The 19,634-nt window shown below is 34.9% G+C and overlaps 1 protein-coding gene and 1 long non-coding RNA gene across 2 annotated transcripts in view; both read right to left on the reverse strand.

Moving 5' to 3' along the window:
- Positions 1–1,988: 1,988 nt before the first annotated feature.
- On the reverse strand, positions 1,989–4,864 carry LOC121324249. Its single transcript, XR_005951228.1, has 2 exons — positions 4,694–4,864; positions 1,989–2,421 (listed from the first exon to the last, which is right to left on the reverse strand). It is a non-coding gene; the product is annotated as an uncharacterized LOC121324249 (long non-coding RNA).
- A 3,164-nt stretch (positions 4,865–8,028) lies between these two features.
- Positions 8,029–19,634, reverse strand: part of LOC121324396 (RNA helicase aquarius-like) — a 40,453-nt gene continuing 28,847 nt past the window's right edge. Inside the window, exons 32-36 of the mRNA XM_041266189.1 lie at positions 18,235–18,405; positions 16,471–16,556; positions 11,897–12,071; positions 11,005–11,118; positions 8,029–10,557 (exon numbers count right to left, since the gene is read on the reverse strand). Coding sequence (XP_041122123.1) covers positions 10,306–10,557; positions 11,005–11,118; positions 11,897–12,071; positions 16,471–16,556; positions 18,235–18,405 — 798 coding nt within the window. The 3' untranslated portion in view covers positions 8,029–10,305. The remainder of the gene's footprint in view (positions 10,558–11,004; positions 11,119–11,896; positions 12,072–16,470; positions 16,557–18,234; positions 18,406–19,634) is intronic.

The raw sequence follows: 19,634 nt of genomic DNA on the forward strand, positions 1-19,634 counted from the left end.
TTTGCCAAATGGAAAGAGCAGTTGTGTGTAGCAGCTGACAGTGACAGCTGCTTTTAACCGTTTACAAATGTCCCCAAATCCCTTTCAAACAAATCATCCTTTATTACTCTTATTAAAATCAAAATTCATTTAAAACCAACCCTTCCCGATTACTATAAAAGGTATGGACACATGTGATGGCTGCAGTATACAAATACTACACACACACACACACACACACACATATATATATATATATATATATATATATATATATATATATATATATATATATATATATGTGTGTGTGTGTGTGTGTTTGCTCATAAAAACAAATAGTTGATTTAACATTTTTTCTGTACTGTAGCACAGTATTTACATATTTGTTTACATGCATATTTTAATTCCTCTGCCTCTATTTGTTTACTACTTTGATTTTAAACTCTATGCTTGTTTAAAACCGACAAACAGTAATAGCTTTAGACAATTGACATTTCTGGTAATTTTTAATCTAATAGCTATACATTGATGTTAAGGGTACGTTACTGGATTTAGTGCATGTCATGTCTAGAATGAATATTCTTTGAAAACCGTGCAGTGGTTTGATAGGGTGTGTGGCTCTAGTGTGGACAGTACTGTAGTTTGGAGTTGCCATGTGATCAACAGTGGTTTACTTCACATTTCTTCATCGGCTGCTCAACCATAAATACAAACACATAGAGCATATATTTTGTATTTATGTTCCATGCTATATAACCTATATAAGGCTATATAGCCTACATAATATATTGGAATGAGTTATTGTAATAAATATAAATAGAACCCTAACACAACACTATTAACAGTGTCATCACTGGCAATGTATGTGTCAGATTGAGCAGGAATTGCATTGGATAAATAGAGGTCTAAATTAATACAATGCTACTATCTTTTTGCTGTATTGTCATTGCCTATAACTGGAATGGTGACCGAACAGAAAGATCCATCTAAGCAGGACAAAATATGGATGTAACTCATTGATAGAGAACAACAAGAGTCCATTGTCAGGTCATTAAAGGATTAATTCATGAAAAACAACTGGAATGAAGTACAGCTTACCAGTGTGCAGTTGTATTTTGTCACCATCCACTAAACTATTATTGTGATTATAAGTTCCTAGATAGAGAACTGTGTATTGTATCAATGCACAAGTAAAATATTCAAAAAGCAGAGTATGTGTGGGGTAATAATACATTACATACATTATTGTTACCTATGTATTTTCCCATAAGTCAAAATATCATCCTTTGATGCATTTAAGTTCCATAGTAAAACAAACCAGTAAAAGCCAGTCTGACACAAAACATTCAGTAACCTCTATGCAGGCCCAATTTCATAACTAAATTAAAACTAATTTGGCCTTGGCATATTTTTGGGGGAAGGGTAATTTCTCTTGAAAGAAACAAACAAAAAAAGAAAATCCTATGAAAGTTTTGTTTTGATTTGCTTCCCTCCTAAATGTATCTATGCTTTCACAGCTTGGAAACCACTTAATTAAATATTGTTATTGTGCAATGCATTCAGTGGTCTCCCTGGCCATACCACAATATCTGTATATCAGTCTCCTCTGCTCAGTGTGCCTTATATTGTGATGTAATGTTCTATCCTCTGAGCCAGGATGGTTTAAATTGTTGCCAAGGAACCCAACAGAACGGATTTGGCCTGGCTCTTCAGCAGCAATCCCTTTGAGTGCTGAGCAGGGTCCACCAGAAATAATTTCAACTAGGTCTCACAGGGCAGTCTGATGAATATTGCACTTGATTAGCTGGAATATATGCAGATTTCAGAGCTAATGTTAAAGATCAACACTGTCAAAAAAAAATTAAAAGAAACAGACTATTTTAATAAAAAGCAAGATCCAAATGTTTTTAAAAAATGTATTAAGCTAAAAACAAAGCTTTGTGCAAAGTTTATTTTTACCTTTGCAAAAATTAACATAGAACTTATAATATAGAAACATCTGATACAAATGCAGTTAAATTTATTTTAATATGTTCAATGCCATTGCAAAAGGCTGGGACTTATTAAACATATAAAGACAAGTTAAGATGATTAAACTGAAGTGTGGAAACAGTCTAGTCAGTTCATGTCTATGATCCATGGGAAATAAATGAGAGAAAATTGTAGGGCCATGATATATTTTGATGCCTTGAAATATCGTTGTTCATTCCATCTTCTTTAACAGAGAGACTTTCCTTCTCGTATGTACTGAGCACAGGTTCTGCCAAGATTGGCCCCCTTAAGAAGAATATCAGTGACCTGATCAAGCCCCACGCATGTAGTGAGAGGAGAGAGGAATCCATACAATCCTCCTAAGAAGATACTGAGCGGCCAGGCAAGGAAAATTAACACAAAGAACCAAAATATTGACCAAAGAATAGATTTGCAGTCTGCCATCTGGACCTGAATTAAACAAACATATAAACATAAAATAATACAATTAATAAATCTTGTAGTTGCAATTAGACTAAAAAAAAAAAAAAAAGTTTTTTTCTTAATGGATTTTTAATTAATTCATAATTCAATGTGGCCAAAAAGGCCAATTACTGCACAATACTGTACTGTGCTTGAACGATGTACCAATTCACACATTGAACAGCTATTCAATTATCTTGAGGAATATGCATCCTGAATAAATAGCGTAGATAGCAATGCATCTAATCCAGTGTCTCTGAATCAAAGGTTTAAACAAAGGTGAGGCTATGCAAACATGAGGCAGAGTTAATGATGGTGCTATTTTGGATCAGCTGCCAATTTGCTTTCTTATCTGGAAAGCTAATATATAATAAAAGCACTACTGTTAAAATTAATTCCTAATTATGTATTGCATAAATAACACTGTACACTAATACACAGACATATTTTCAAAGAATTCTAACTTTGGATTAGACATGTAAAGTTACACTGGACTTTGATTTTTCAAGGAGCAAAGATGTCTAAATTCCATCATATTTTACTATTGGTGTTACAATTGGTCATGGTTTACTGTTGCTACCACCTATACTGTTATGGTGTTCTAGGCAGTTTACATGGTTGGTTGGAGGGAGAGTATAGCTCAGATACAACAGATTTTAAACACATTTTTTATATTTAGTGGTTGGCAATTATTTTTATGGTTTTCTTCCCAATTTAGTAATGTCCAATTATTTTTAGGCTCAGCCCACCCTTACCACCCCTGCGCTGACTAGGAGGGTTGAAGGCAAACACATGCTGTCCTCCAAAGCGTGTGCCGTCAGCTGCCCACTTCTTTACAGATTGCAGACTCACCATGCAGCGTCAGAGGACAACGCAGCCCTGGACAGCTTACAGGCAAGCCCCCAGGCGCCTGGCCAGACCACAGGGGGCGCTATTGTGTGGTAAGCAGAGGACACCCTGGCCGACCTAACCCTCCCTTCCCCTGGGCGGAGCTTGGCCAATTGTAAGCCGCTCCCTGGGAGCTCCCGTCTTCAGTCGGCAAAGGAATAGCCTGGACTCGAACCGGGCGACGTCCAGACTACAGGGTGCATCCTGCATCCTGGAGTGCCTTTACTGGATGTGCCACTTGGGAGCCCCCTGAACACCTTTTTATTTTATATAATAAAATAAGCCCAAAACCCTACGCACAACAAACATAAAGATATCGAAATAGAACTTAACTTTTAGCGCAATTTATTAATCCAAAATGTTTTTAGTTTTAATATTTCGATTTTAATTATCTTAATTTCTAAATGGCCTAAGCCTTTAACCCACCCCCCATGATAAACTGATATTTATTTATGAAAGGTCACAGATCAGCAGACTGGATTTAAAAAGTATACAATTTGGCAGATTTCACTGGCAATTAAAAAACATTGCTCTTGTCAGATCAATTTTTGCTTGACTCTGTCTTAATAATTGATTCTTGTTCATCCTTTTGTAGAATGCAGTAGAATTGTCCTTAGAAGAAATGCCATTAGCAACTGCCACTATTAGACAAGATGTGTAACTACGGCCAGTCGGAGTGAGGCTCTAGTCCATGCTGCAAGGCCACTCATGATATTTCGAAGGATTTTCTTGGGTTGTAATGTTTTTTTATTACAAATTGGACCACCAATTTATAAACTCCTCATTTTAGTTTAGAAAACCTTGCAGTAATAAACAATAAATTACTCTTATACAGTATATAGGGCTATGAGTCCTAGATTTAGTGGTGTAGATACACCATTTTGCCTCATTTCAATTTCAGGTACAGTTACTGTACATTTACTGTGCTGATCCACATACCATATGTTTTACCTTTGTTTTAAGCTGATCTGAAACAGGAATTTCCACTTCTTTTGCGAAGCACATTTTCAGTGAATATATTTTAAAACATATTTGAGTTTACCCTATTACAAAAAATATGTCCAAACTGAACACCTTCTTATAGTTACAGTTATATGCATCGCTATTCATCTTAAAACTTATACTTTCACCAGTGTGATCAGAATAAATAATAAATAAGAAGACGAAGAAGAAGAAGGTGGACATGATGGAGTTTACTGGCATTAAAGTTAGATTTTGTATTATTAGAAAGTTCATTTCCTAGTAATGAATGGTAAAAAGAATGATAATGTTAAAAACTATATTTTTTACTATAAGATAAATAAAAAAAAAAAAAACATGCAAACCTATTATACTAAGAAACAGACAAGTTAACAGAATAAAAGGCACTCACCTGTTATCTGTACTGTGTTTATCACAAGTGTGCACTACTGAGCTGCCTCACCTTATCTGGGCAAGACTACACTAGCTCTCTGGTAAACTCCCATTTCTGTTGCCAAGCAGCAAACAGATTGATTGCAAAAGGGGTATGCTGTACAGCCTTTTTTTATTGCATTTTGCCATAACAAATGTATTTTAAATGCCTATAGTTTGTGAATGAATCAAACAGAATAGAAGGGTAAATTACCAGTCTATTTATACCGGCAAGAACCAGATTATAAACGTAATTTCATTTATAAATGTAAAAATTCATACTGTAAAAATGATGGAGGGATTTTTCTTTCAAGATGTGTGTGGGTGGTACATTTTATGTAAAATGAAACACTAATGATGACTGAAAAAAAAAAAAAAAAAAAAACCCTCAGAATGATTAATCCATTTATGTTTCATTTTTAAATTGCTTTGTCTGGCACACCTATTCCGAGCAGACATCCAAAGATCTACTTACCCAACCCCAAACAGCCTTTAACCATGAAACAAATCACAAAGGTAACAGCATAAAATGGTCATGCCCAGATTTTCACTTGATACTGACCAGATAGTTTAATCATGCAGTAAATACTGGAAGAGACCAAAAACCTCTGAGAAAAATGTAACACAGATGGTATTAGTGAGTGACCTTTTTCTTAGCTAAGGTAGAGCAGCAACTATAACAATAGACTTTTGTGACACATACTTCCCTTTAAGGTTTTTTTTTTTTTTTTTTTTTTTTTTTTTTTAATGCTATTCAAACTAGCATTCAGCATACATTATTTTTTTAAGATGGTTTGCAAGTAATTCCAAGTTGGAAGAGAACAGAACTGTGTTTAATAAGAGCCCTTCTTATAATCTGAAGTATTATTATTTATTGATTTGCTTATTTTGTGTCTTTAGAAAGTCATTATATTGGGATGCCATTTATTGCCACAAATCTTATTTTTTTTAAAATATATTATTCTCCCCTTTATAATTTATAAAGAGATTTCACATACAATCAAAATGGTAGAAATCAGTTTGTAAATAGAATTCAGCTAAAAATGAATAAAATAAACAAACTGAAGATATTTTTGAGACTTTAAATAAATTGAAAATCAATCCGTATAACTATTTAGTATTTTAAAATTCAGTTTCTGAAAACAAATTTGTATTTCTACTTTAGAAATTCAAGTTGAAAGTCTGTAACTTTTAAATATTTTTTTTTTGTTGTTGTTTGTTTTCGCACCAACTTAAATTTTCCTAAATGTGTTTAAGACAAAAAAAAAAAAAAAAACACATAAAAAAAACATAAAACCCCCCAACATTTTATGCATTTGAACAGCCTTAGTTTTTTCAAGATATGTCTTAAAATGCATGCTTTACAGCAATATGCAAACTTTGAACATTTTTTTTTTTTAAACAGTTACCACTAAGGTAACCAGAAAATACAAACAGGGTACTGTATGATCAACATCAGTAAAGCTTGTATGGCAGGTTATATGATATGTTGTTGTGAAATAAACCAGTTCTGAGAACTCAAGAGGAAATGGGTAATAAAAATGTTGCAATAGCTGTAATATAATGCTGCGATTGTTTGAATATTGTTAAAAAAAATCCCAGTATACAATAGAATTGGTTGGTTCAGTGAATGTTTCTAAGATGTGAAAATGAAACGCCAACTTTGAGTACTTTGCAAAAGATTTCTGTGACAATCATGTGACACACCAACAAAAAGTTCCATTGTAATACAAAGTACACACCTCTATAAGTTTTAAAAAAAATAAAATAAAAAAAATTTAACACACATTTTGTGTAGGAAACCCTGGCTATCCTTTCTGTGATGTGATAGTTTTAAATAATGTTCTTTCTCCAGTATTAGGTTATCAAGATGAAATGACTAAACCGTTAGCATTCACTGATTTTTTTTTAAATTTTTTATACCAGTTGCAATTTCTGGTTTCCATGGATTTTCCAACCTGATTTTTTGATAATGAAGAATTATGAGCCATTATAAAAGGAATAAAAAGGCACAGTATACATTGTGGGAAAGTATCCCGACCACACCAGTTTTGCGCCCTTAAAACAATTGAACCCAGACACAGAACTGTAGTTAAGTGCTTCTGCACACTTTTAATAAATTCACGCCAAAACAGACAAAACACAGGAACAAAATAACAGTTTGAACAAAACAATGTAGCTTTTGCACACACATGTCACAGTCTTCACACAAACACCTTAACAAACATTGCACCTGGTTTATATACCTACCTGCTTAACTGCAGGCAGGTGTCTCTCATTCTATTAGAGCCAGGTATTTCCCAACATGGCTCTAATTACAAGCCCCAAGGCATTCTGGATGATGTAGTCTTCTACCACACCCTGGACTACATTTTTCCTCTCCTCCCCCTACTCTGCCACAATATGTACATATCTATTTTGAAGCAGCATGCATGACCCTATGCACTACACTGTAGATGCTTTATTCATACAATTGAAAATTGATCATGAAAAAGTCATATCAATATAACATGACATAATATGCAGTAACACCAAATTTAAAAATTGATATATTGCAGTGATTGACACAAAACGGATGCACAATGCATTGCTTCAAGCTATGGCTCTTCTGCAGGAAACCCTGTCTATATGCAGAAAGTTTGATCGGAGGTCTGTTATGGAAGGAGACACAAAAAATAGCAATTCCTGCAAAAAAGGTGGTAAAGATTCTGGCATTTCCTGGGTTATTCATCCAGATCTCCAACTGTAAAAGAGGCATAAACCAAACTGACAACCTTTCAGTTCACAGGCAAACACACTTAACTGAAATGGAAAAACTGGTCCCTTAGATTACATTACACCGCTTTTTTTTTTTTTGTTCCTGGGTAGTAAGTGTTATTTCCTAATTGCTTATGCCTCAAAAGTATAGAAAATGGCTATTATTCCCCACAAACTGTGACCAGGACAGTGATATTTCAAAATATCACTATTTCCAATGGGAAAACGGGCAAATGTGTGTCTTTGTGTTCACATAAAGTCAGAAAAAAACAACATATGAATCCAAATTAACATGTATTTATACTAAAGTAATACAAAAATGACTACAAAAGATTTAGAAGTGAGTAGTTTTTCGAGATGTAAATACAGTATAATCGTAAATCTCGAAAAACTACTCACTTCTAAATCTTTTGTAGTCATTTTTGTATTACTTTAGTATAAATACATGTTAATTTGGATTCATATGTTGTTTTTTTCTGACTTTATGTGAACACAAAGACACACATTTGCCCGTTTTCCCATTGGAAATAGTGATATTTTGAAATATCACTGTCCTGGTCACAAAAGCAAAGTTTGTGGGGAATAATAGCTTACTACCCATGAACAAAAATTGTGTTACATAGTGTTATTTGACCTGCAATTACTGTTATTTAATTGGTACTACCAGACCAGACAATTTAGATCATAGTAGAACAGTTTGATTGTTTGCTAAATTACAGAGACAAACGTGACTGCTGTACTATACAGAACATTAAATGTAGACAAGGATATCTAGAATTGGTGCTCTAATAAGGAACAGTGCCTTAAAAACCATTACAGGTAGCAACCTGTTTTGATCTGTCAATTACCAGTTCTCTCTCCACGTTATTTTGAGAGTAATTCCCATTATTTATTTATTAACAGCATGTATAACTCTCCCAACCTCATACCTCATCATAAAGTTTTAATTTATTGTTATTTATTTTTCTGATCATTTGCATTCCCTAAAATGAGATATCATGTTTGTGCATGTTTCCCAACAACTACTGTATTTTAAAAATGTTGTTTCAGTTTTGTTAAGGGGTCAAGCATACTTAAAAAGAGCCTGGGCCATATAATGTAAACACATGGTTTACCTACAAAGCGCTTCCCCAGAGAAAGAGAAACAAATAACCTACCTCCTTTATCTCCTTAGTCATACTATCTTCTTTGAACCCAAGGCGAGGGTGGTTTCACATGGTCATCAGGCAGACGCTGCTGATCAATAACCTATTTGTTTTAGTGACCTGTGATTAAACAAAGCGCATTGAGCAGCATAGTAAGAAATGACAATTTTGCTATCTAGATGTATCCCTTTACCCACTTACTGTTTATGAAGCGTTACAGATATTATCATCGAACAAAGAGTTTATTTGAGCAAAGTATCTGAGCATTTGTAGATCAATAAGTAATGGGGTGCTGGATTCTTCCTTCAATTATAAGCATTGGATCATGCGTAAAATGAAATATTAAGCACAGGGAATCAGATTGGGAAGCCAAATCTGTAGCTGTGAGGAACACCTTATGTCACTTACTCTATGGTCATAAGAGATGTACCAGCCTCCTTGGCTTAACTCAAAAAGTATGTGCCATGTTACTAGTTGGCTCAAATGACCCAAGGCAATGCCTTTTACTATTTTTCAATCTCATACATATTGCACAAACTGCAACTCAAATACGTAACCCTGGGTTTGCAATTGCATTTAAATTATTGCTAATGATTAAATATGCAACATAACAATGTAAAAGGGGATTATACAAAGGATAAAAGTTGCAAAACAGTGAATTGGCAAAACAATATTCCAATTTGGATATGTACAACAACATAGAGGATTTGTATTGGACACCGGCACCCGCGATATAATGAGTGGGTGGTGTATACAAATGGAATTATAAAATGCATTCATTTTCTTTGCAACCATTCCATTACAGTACACTATAACCAATCACCAATACTACACGTGCACATTTCTATATAGATTGTTCCCTCAAGGTCTGATCTAGGATCAGATTACGAAAACTCTAATCCAGGATCAGATTACACATTAACACCATTTAAAAACACTGAGTTCTGATGACCTAGCAAAGCCAGCCCTTGGACAGCAGTGGGAATAGCGTCCAGTCCATTTGTTCTTGGCACACATTCTGCACTCATACATAGACACATTTTGGCGGAACAATCTGGAGCCACCAGATAAGCCACTCATTGTGCCCATCAGCACCTGAAAAAGCAGTGAGTAGTAGAAAGTACTTATTGTTCACAGGCTGGCAGGGTTTCCAGAAATTATTTTTTGGGAGATGAAGGAATCTATTTCTGTATTTGAGGGGTAGACTGTTTTGCGTTAGTATATTTATTGGCTCTCTGCTTGCTCATCCAGAAGAGATGACTTTGGTTCAGTGGCACAGCTTGACTATATTGCCTGAACATATTTTCAAGTCAGATAGAACACGGCTAACAAACTTTGAAATGACCAAAGTAAATGAAATGTGTTGTTTTTTTTTAATGAAACAATTCACTCAAAAGAAATGAAAACATAATGAAATAATCACATTCAGCAGTGAAAAAAAAACACTCTTGATATAGCTATTTCCCCATAGTCTTTTCAAATCATTCTTATAGATTTTTGGGAAATATACTATTTCCTTAAAACAAAGTTCTCCCTCCCTGTTGAAACGGGCTTTAGTTATCCAACAGCAAACACTGCAAGCAGCAGTCTTATAGGCGTAACAGTGGAGAGGTCAGATGCTGTAACTGCAGTTTCACTCATTTATGAGCTGCTCCCCACTGATGTCATACACTGTAGGATTAAATAGAGTTTAGTTTGCAGGGTCTTCTTCTCCCGGACTGTCCTCGCTGTCGCTGTCTCTACCAGGGTGTTCTGGCATTTGGTGGTGTTCTTCCTGTATGTTCACCACTTCCACTGGCTCCTCTTTTGCGTCTTCTTCCTCTTTGCCCTGGGCCTGTTCTTCTGTCTCCATTTCTTCTTCCTCTTCCTCCTCTGGCCCGACTGGATTTGGAACGGGCTCTTCAACTTTCAGTTGACGCGGGGGAGGTAGAAGCTGTTGTTGCTGCAAAAAGAAACAATATAAACAGATTTTATTTTATCCTATTTTGTCTCAGCATGTCTTTTACAAGCTATCATGGCTTAATCTGCAAATCAATATATGTAAGAAAAAAAACAAAGTCTCTGGACAGCACAAATACTAATGCAGATTTAATTTGATGGTTACTTGGAAAATTAAAAGCTTTAATGAACTGTAATAGCCTTTATCACGACACAAACCTGAAGAGTCAAAAAGCAGAAAATCTGGCTAATTAATTGAGTAATTTTTTTCATAATGTAAAATGTTATGCTCATGGCATGTTAAGTTCCAAAATGCAGAAATAAAAGGCTTTTTTTTTTTTTTGAACATCTGACCTATTTTCTGCACTCATTAAGCTTTAAAAGACCACACAACAATGTGAATATTTATTGTGAAGTAAATCATCTAGGAATTAAAGAAAAATGTTTTTACCTGTCTGTATTGGTGGGTACTCTGGATCATGTGCATATACATGCTATACACAAGGTTGGCCATCTCTGGCATGTTCTTGATTACCTGAACAGGGTGGGCTGGTGCATTCCAATTCTACACCGGAGGAATTGAAAGAATAAGAAGTCTAACATATCCAGTCAAACAGGTCTGGTACAGATTTGAATACACATTATTTTGTTTAATCCCCCATGCCAAGGCAACTTACACTGCTTTATGATATGAACAGTTTAAAACTACTTTCAGAAGTGTGTTACATTAGTTTACACTTGACGACTGAATTCAATTGTGTAAATATTTGCCATATGTATGTGTCATTCAATTCAGCAATAAAGATTATTTTAGCCGGTGTACCACTGAACAGTGTAATCGAATGTCCATCATAAAAGGCAAAACAGTAAACTGGCAACAACCTTTGGACTATTTCAGTGTGGCGTGTAAACAACTGTTTAAATGATTTATTCTGTGGTGAGAGCTAGTACCCAACATTTGAACAATCAATAATGGATAAGAAGGTCAGCTACAAATTGAGGGGGAAAAAAAAACCCTACAATATCAAGCTGCAGCTGGTGAAGAGCAAAAAAAAAATAAAATAAAATCATGACGGACCTAGATGGGAAAATGTTACTCTGAAACGCATGTAATGATAAAATGTGGCTGCTTTATGACTTCTTATAAATTCAAAATTGCCTTGTTTTGCAGCAAGTAAAAAAGGCACATTAAATGGTACTTTTTCTCTGTACAACATAGTTTTATATAACTATGTTCATCAAGGGAAAGTCCACCTCATTTTTTAAATCACCACTAACTTACAAATATAAAAGTACCCTTCTACAGCAAACATACATATTACATACAACGCTCTCTCTCTTACCAGTCTGTTTGTGGGGTGGTACTCATTCGGCACTATGTGCAGCTGGAGGGACCGTGCTGCAAGCTGGTTAAAGGCAGGAGTCAGCTCAAAGCAGTTCTGGAACAAAGAGACTCGGGCAAAAATGTACAGCCCTAGCCTGGCTCTGGACATCGCAACAACTAATCTCCGTACATCTCTAGGGAAACAAATAAAAACAATGTTTTAGTCACTTTGCTGTTTAAATGTGGTTTTAAAAGGATTATTCAGTTTTCCTAGTCAGGAAAAGGAAACATTTTACAACAATAAACCTTAAAGCCTAATGAAATACCCCATGCACCCCTTTTTCTTAAAGAATCAGTCATCCAGCCAACTTCTTTCTCTCCCACATTATTAACATATGTTTCACTTAAACAAAAAAGAGAAGGGTTAGAGCTGAAACAAAATAACGTTCTATTTTTAACCTGAACTACACACCACTCCTCTCAAAAAAAAGCTCTGTACTCTTAACTTGTAAGTTGAGTGAAGCGGCTTGCGGCTTGCAGATTTTGGGGATTTACTCAGAACAAAAAAAGTTGAATAAATGGGATTTTTCTGTAGAGCTTAATAATTGAAGATATTTCATTTTAGAAAAAAAAAAAAAAAATTGTTTTCCAAAAAACATAATGAATGTTTCATGAGGTAATTTTTACAAGCTACATATAAAAGCTTTAGATACAGACTACAAATCCACTTTTACACAGCTAGTATAAATTGAATAACTGCCACACATGACAAGTGTGTGTGTGTCTAAAGAAAGTGCAATATGTTATCACTGTCAGAGGACAAAGAATGTAGAACACTATCCCAACCTTCAGGAACTTGTTTAAATTTCATATACTTAACTGCTAGAGGAACCAAAAGATTCCTGAACACACTCAGTGCTGTTTGTGCCTGTGTTTTAGACACTGACATGGCAATACCAGTAGTTAAGTAGGAAAATGAAATAAATCGTGTTACTAAGACATCAAGCTAATTTGATCGCATAATTTAGTTGATTAAATGGGTAGATTAATCTGTGCACATTTTTAATAAAGGTAATGATCTTATAGCAGCTGTCATGCAAAGTAATAGCAACAACAACAAAAAAAAATAATCTAAAATAAATAAATAAATAAAGCCCAATGGGAATTTTGTCTTTTTTATTTTTATTTTTACTTTTATTTTAGTAAATGCAACACATTTTCACAGAACAATCATTCTTTCGGGCCACTGTCAGTCACGTTCCTGGCTTCCTGTACTTCTGCATCCAGCAGAACCTGAGACGCCAAAGAGATTAAGCCGTTCTGAATCTTGTTAGAGGTGCCTGAGAATACTGAGGCTATTGACAAGTGATTGCTTAACATGTTGTCGCAGTCAGAAATTCAAGAAAGTAATTCCACATAACTACCTCTATTAGAGGAATTAGTGCCTTCATTGTGCCCTATAAATGCCAGTTCTTGCTTGCCAGGGTAAACAACAGAATCAATCAAGCGTTTAAGAACCTCACAATGATTTTCTCTTACTTGCTCATTGTGATGTACTGTATCCCTATGTTTCTGCTCATCCAGTGGAACATCAATCTGGGTATTTCCAAAAGTTTTCAATGTAATAGTGGCTTGCAAGTGACTTTGGGAATGCTCATGTTTTTGTGCTGACTGTTAGACATCCTATATTGCTGTACCCAGTGTAACCCTTTCCTTTCCTGTGTCAGTTTGGGTATTTGTGGTGTACACCTATTTTTGAAAAAAAATGATTTGTAACCACGACTACGTCTCCATTGTCCGATGACATTTTTGTTTTAATTTGCAAAAAGCAATTTGAAATATTACTTCGAAGTTCTCAATATAATTAATTAAAAAGAGAGAGAAGAGCTTTTATATGCCAGGTCTCCTTTTATCATTATAGCTACTGAAACTGAAGTAATACTGAAGACAAACAGTATTATTAAAAAAAGGATTAGTTACAGAACTCTAAATCGTGGCACAATCTGTCTCTACTGACAAGCAATATCAGTGAATGGCAGCTGCCCCACAGTGGCAAGCTGCATGTCTTTTGTGACAACCTGCCTACTGCTTTTAACAAATAAAAAAATCACTGCAAACAAAAAAATCCAAATTGCAAGCAAATATTAGTATAAACACACCTTTAAAGTAGAATATGGGTTTACATCAAATCAGATGTCTCTAGATAATATTTAAAACAAGGCATTTTTAAACTGTCATGTGTCAAATCTAGAGACAGGCGACCGATGCGTGAACTTCGGGCAGCATGGAATGCTTGGAGTGCATATACCCACATTCTAATCTAGACCCAAGCAATGTGGGATTAACTCATGCCAGCTGTACTCAATAAGGGTTTAGATCCAACAATCCATACTCCTGAAAACGGGTAATGTGGACAGATTTACGGCCATGTTGCAACAGCACACCACTGATCCAATCGCCATACTGGTGTTGCAATATATTTTTAAATGATGCTTAATTAAATAATGCTTAGACAGGCTTCCCCTGTTTCTACATGTCACCTTCCCATCACTTTGAAAAACGTATGTTTAAAAAAAAAAAAAAAAAAGTCACAGAACTCTACTGAACTGTAACTGAATTAAAGCAGTCAAATGACTTTCTTGTGATGTCAGAGAAAGATTCACTTAAAAACAATTAGATCTCTGCAGTACTAAAGTAGCCCAGCAGACAGGTATTCGTATTGGGAATCTTCAACACATTGTTGACCTTCAAGGGCCTCCTTGACAAACATTCTGGTCGAACAATTAGCAACACAAAACAAACAAAATGACCTGCTCACAGTGCTCCATTTTATTACATACTTGTCTGCTTACTTAGACTAAAATAGGTATATAAAAATGACAAAACATTTTACTTTTTGTTAATATTCACTGACTGAACATCTAGACTTTTTTTTTTTTTTTTTAGACTATATTATCCATTTGAAACCTGTGTGTGCAAACAATGCAGATTTTTAAGAGGTAATGTACTTCTTTTTATTACCATTTTAAATCATCAATATGTATTACCCTCAATCTAGTGGAACATGTGTGTCTATGTGTTAGACAAAACACGATTTCTGATGACTAAAGAGGGCATGGATTTAGCCCGATTTATGTCCAACCAATCTCAAATATGCTACTGTTCTGCCATGTTGTTGAAGGTCATGTTGCATGGCTCATCAATGGACAGGTGTAGCCATTAAAATAACAGACACGGTGAGCTTTCTGTTGAAGAGGACGGTGCAGGCTGGCAGACAAACAACTCCTTCTACTAGGGGTGTGCTGATTTTTAGAGTAATTACCTTAAAGTATTTCTCGGCAAGTATTAAATAAATCAAAAACACATCTACTTATTATTTCAAAGCAAGAAAAGCTGCCCTTCCCATAAGATTTAATATCAAAAGGATAAAAGAAAGGCAAGAAATAATCGCTTATAAAATCTAAATGAGTTTCAGTTTGCTTGATCACAGTAGGTTCTATATTAAATAACACTGGCCACATTGTTATTGATTAGTACTCAATAATTGAACAAGGGAAGCCAAGAGACCGCATTGTTTGGTGCCACGCAATTAACATGTTTAATTTCATTTAATGAATACCCAACAGCTTAAAATTCCCGAAAGGTAATTACTCAGAAAATATGAGTTTCAGCACACCCCTAACTTCCCCTAAAAGCAAGCATCAGAAGTTTTGTTGTAGCTTCCTTCCCCATGTGGTTTAGTAAGATCATGTCACCACATGGTCCAGCAATGCATCTGTCCCACCCCGACAACAGTAGTGACCCAACAATGACTGAAGTAGTGTAATGTGAAGTAACAATGAGTGTGTGTGCCTGCAGCCTCAGGAGATCCTGATAATGAAGTCTGTGTGTATTACTAATTAAAAAAGCATGTTGAACAAGTCAGTACTGTGCAATGCCTCACAGCAGCACAGTTAAATGTTATTTTTTTTTGTTTAACTACACATCTTATAATTAAGTGTTTTATAGTTATGGTTGAACTAATGATTTGAAGATTTAACTGTATATTTCTTGGGGTGAGGAGGGGTTAATAATAATTTTGCCCTAACCATCCCAAGATACAGATACAAAGAGAAACCTCATTCAAATTTATCAGAGACATGTTTTAAAAAAAAAAAAAGATTCAGAGTAAAATATTTACCTGGGGAACAAAAACAGGCAAAGAAATGACTTAAAATCTTACCAATCCTTCAACACTGTATAACAGATTACACTCATACATACATCCATACACACACAACATATATATATATATATATATATATATATATATATATATATATATATATATATATATATATATATATATATATATAGATAGATATTTAGGTGATCAATATAATCTATAATATATTAATGATTAGGCTCTGATCAAGATGATATTTAACAGCTCTAAATAAATGTAAAAAAATAAACACAAATGCAAAGAAAACCTGGCTGGTGGCATCTGGTAGTTTCAGTTCATTTTCATCTATAAGCAAGCCTTTTTAAAAATCAGAGAGCTGCTGAATATAAAAGGTTTTGAGACAGAGAGAGAAAAAAAAAAAAGCTTACCTAAGATGTCCCACGGCTTTAGTTCTGACCAGTGAGAGGATGATGTAATCATTCTGCTGACCCTGAAATCTGTCAACTGTTGTCACCTACGACAAGGCATAAATAGTTTCTGTTTCAGTCAAATCTTGACAAATGTAAGTAGTTTAGTCTATTGCTGTATTAGTATTTACTTATCACTGCATACCACGTTCCTAAGAAAGGATCAAGCTGTGGCACATACCCAACTATAAGATCTGACCATTTCACTGGGCAGGCAGATTTGTGGAGCCAAGTGATAGATAATGCATTCATAAAATATCAGCATTTCTACAATAAACCACATAATCTGATAGGTCTTTGGACCTTATTAATAGGGTGTCTTACTAAGACTTTTTAGGGTTTGCACTGTTCAAGAAAGGGAACCCAGTCAATTCTCAATTAATTCAACATGGACTCAATTAATTCAACAATTTAGCCCAGTTGTGCTGCCTTCCAGTCAGAAGCCTGAATCAGCCATGCTTGATCAGATATACACATGGCAATCATGAGAACGCTAACGCAATGTACAACTACCCAAACCCCACTGGTATATTAAAAATCTATTATTACCTGGCTGGCAGGCAGTCTATAGCAATCATTGTAGTGAACAATTCAATAGAGAACATAATGAAAGCCTGATTAGAATCAATTTACCCTGGGACATTTGCTTTTGCAAATGTATTTAAATAACTATACTTGAAATATCGACAAGTGTGCCTTTGTCAGCAGTGGGCTCTCCAGACAAAAATATTTTGCAAGACTGTTAACCTTTTAATGAAGGTAAAATACAAAAGCTTGCCCACAATTTTATTAAAACGAGTTCAGAAACAATCATCCTGCTTACCTCACTAGCAATTGTATAATATATGCAGTAATGATAAACACAAAAAAGAAAAAAATCACTCTAGCATACTTGGCATAGCACAAAATAAAACTAACTCAGAAATGTTATTTGTACAATGTTTTTGTACAAATCTGAACATTCCTGAATTTATATATGGGCCAGCTGTGCAACTGTTGTGACATTACTTTTGTTTTAGTAGTTTTGGTGCAATGTCAAATGATGCATGCCACTTGCATGCAAGTATGACCTTTCTCAAGCTCAGCAGTTTGCAAGTAGCTTTCTCTGCATAATCTAACAAGCGGTCATAAAGAAGACATCAGCTGTACATCTAAAAGCATATAGACTCTCAGAAAACAACTAAAGATACATACAGCCATCTCCCTGCATTCCTCTATTATGTGGCTTATTGTACAGTAGAGACATATATTCTCAAATTAGGAACGCTGCAAACCAAAATCACATTGACATGATATAAACCCATATTGGAAAAGCAACAGTAGTTAGGTAATAAGAATCTTCATTGAGCCAATCCCACAACCATAGACTTGTAGTACACAACATACATGCAATTTACAAATTGACATAACATTTCCATGATTTCCTTGATGTTAAAAAAAACATTAAAAGCTATACAATTTAAACACAGATTTATTTTTAGCACTTGGTCATTGATGGTTGTTTAGTGAGTAACATGCGTAACATTTTTGTAACCCTTGAAGAAAAAAAAAAAAAAAAGGAACAATTCTATACAAACACGACCCTAAAACCTGTCAATAGGTTTACTAGAATGAAATCCACACATGTTTGCATGGTTTACAGACTGAAACCCCCCTTGTGCCATTTGAAAATTCTGCCTATTTAATTGCTTAGTAATTTTAAGACAAAAAAAAAAAAACAATCACCTTATTTGGTCGCCCCATAAAAGGGTTATTTCCACAGCGCTGGTTGACAACATCACGAATGAGGTGCTTCTGCCCATTGTAGGTGGTCAATATGCTGATCTTATCTGCAGGGTATCCCAGTAGCCGCATGTACATAAAAAGTGCCACTGCGTATTCTGCTTCGGCAAGGTTCTGAAGGAACATTTACAAAGAAACAAAGGAAATGGTCAAATGCAAACTAAACCCTTATGTTCATAAACTCAACACAGTGTCCTAATTTCATAAAATTGTTTTTCTCCACCTCTTTCACGAGCAAAACAGAAATGATGAATAGATGGGCTTCTACTGTAGTGGGGAAACTGATTTTATCGTTTATTATTGTATCACAGATTAAAAAAGAGAACATTTTCTTCACAAGTTTATGTAACTTATAGCTTGGCTTAGTGGCACTGTTACACAAGGTGGTGGCAATTAATTCGGAACTGGGATGCAAAGCAAGGATAATCTTGCATCAGCAAAACCATGTCTGGAAACCTTTTTGAAAGTTTGTTTAATATTATGATAATTTTTGTTCTCCTACTACACCATTTTCAAACCACACATTATAAGTCCCCTCTAGGCGAGCAGAAGAGCAGGATCACAGACAAGGACCAAAGGATTGCCATTGACCAGCCTGCCCATGATGCTCTATAATTAGCTAACTAAAATGCCCTCGGCAGCATTTGTCATATTCTTTACACCCTGAAACAAAATGTCAACCTCAAAATACTGATTATTTATCTATTAATTTTTTTATGTAGTATTTATCTTACCTAAATAGGACAACTATTTAGAGGATATTGTTTGAGCAATTAAACTTTTCTGTATATAATTCTTCCCTTAAGGGGTTAACCGATACCAAAGTGAAGCCAAGATCAATAATCCAAACTTTCTCAGCTATAGATAATTTACTGTGTATCTACATGTTTTACTTGAGGGAAACTGAACAGCTTTAACCAAAAGCATTGAGCTTCTGTGCAGCGTGATGAAAAGCTAGGCTGTCAGAGTTTGAGGAATACATTCAAGCTGTCACATACAGAACGTAATACATTCCAAATAAAAAGACATGTTTATTAAGCACATCTCCTCCAGCCAGGTTTGAGGCTAGAATCAAAGTGGGCTATTTTTTTTTTTTCGTCCTATATGGGCTTAACCCATAATCACACAAGACATTAACGGTAAAGCATGAGAAAGGATACAGACACAGAAACATAACAGGTGCATAAAACTATCTGATGTTGTGGTATTTAAATTTAGCATACTAGTGGCATTTGTTGTCTGTTTTTTTTTTATTATTATTTGGTACTAGCAGCTTGATAATATACATATTTTTAAATATAGCTCTAATAACACTATGTAACACAATTTTTGTTCCTGGGTAG

This window comes from Polyodon spathula, chromosome 12 (genome assembly GCF_017654505.1).
Source record: "Polyodon spathula isolate WHYD16114869_AA chromosome 12, ASM1765450v1, whole genome shotgun sequence".
Lineage (NCBI taxonomy): Eukaryota > Metazoa > Chordata > Actinopteri > Acipenseriformes > Polyodontidae > Polyodon > Polyodon spathula.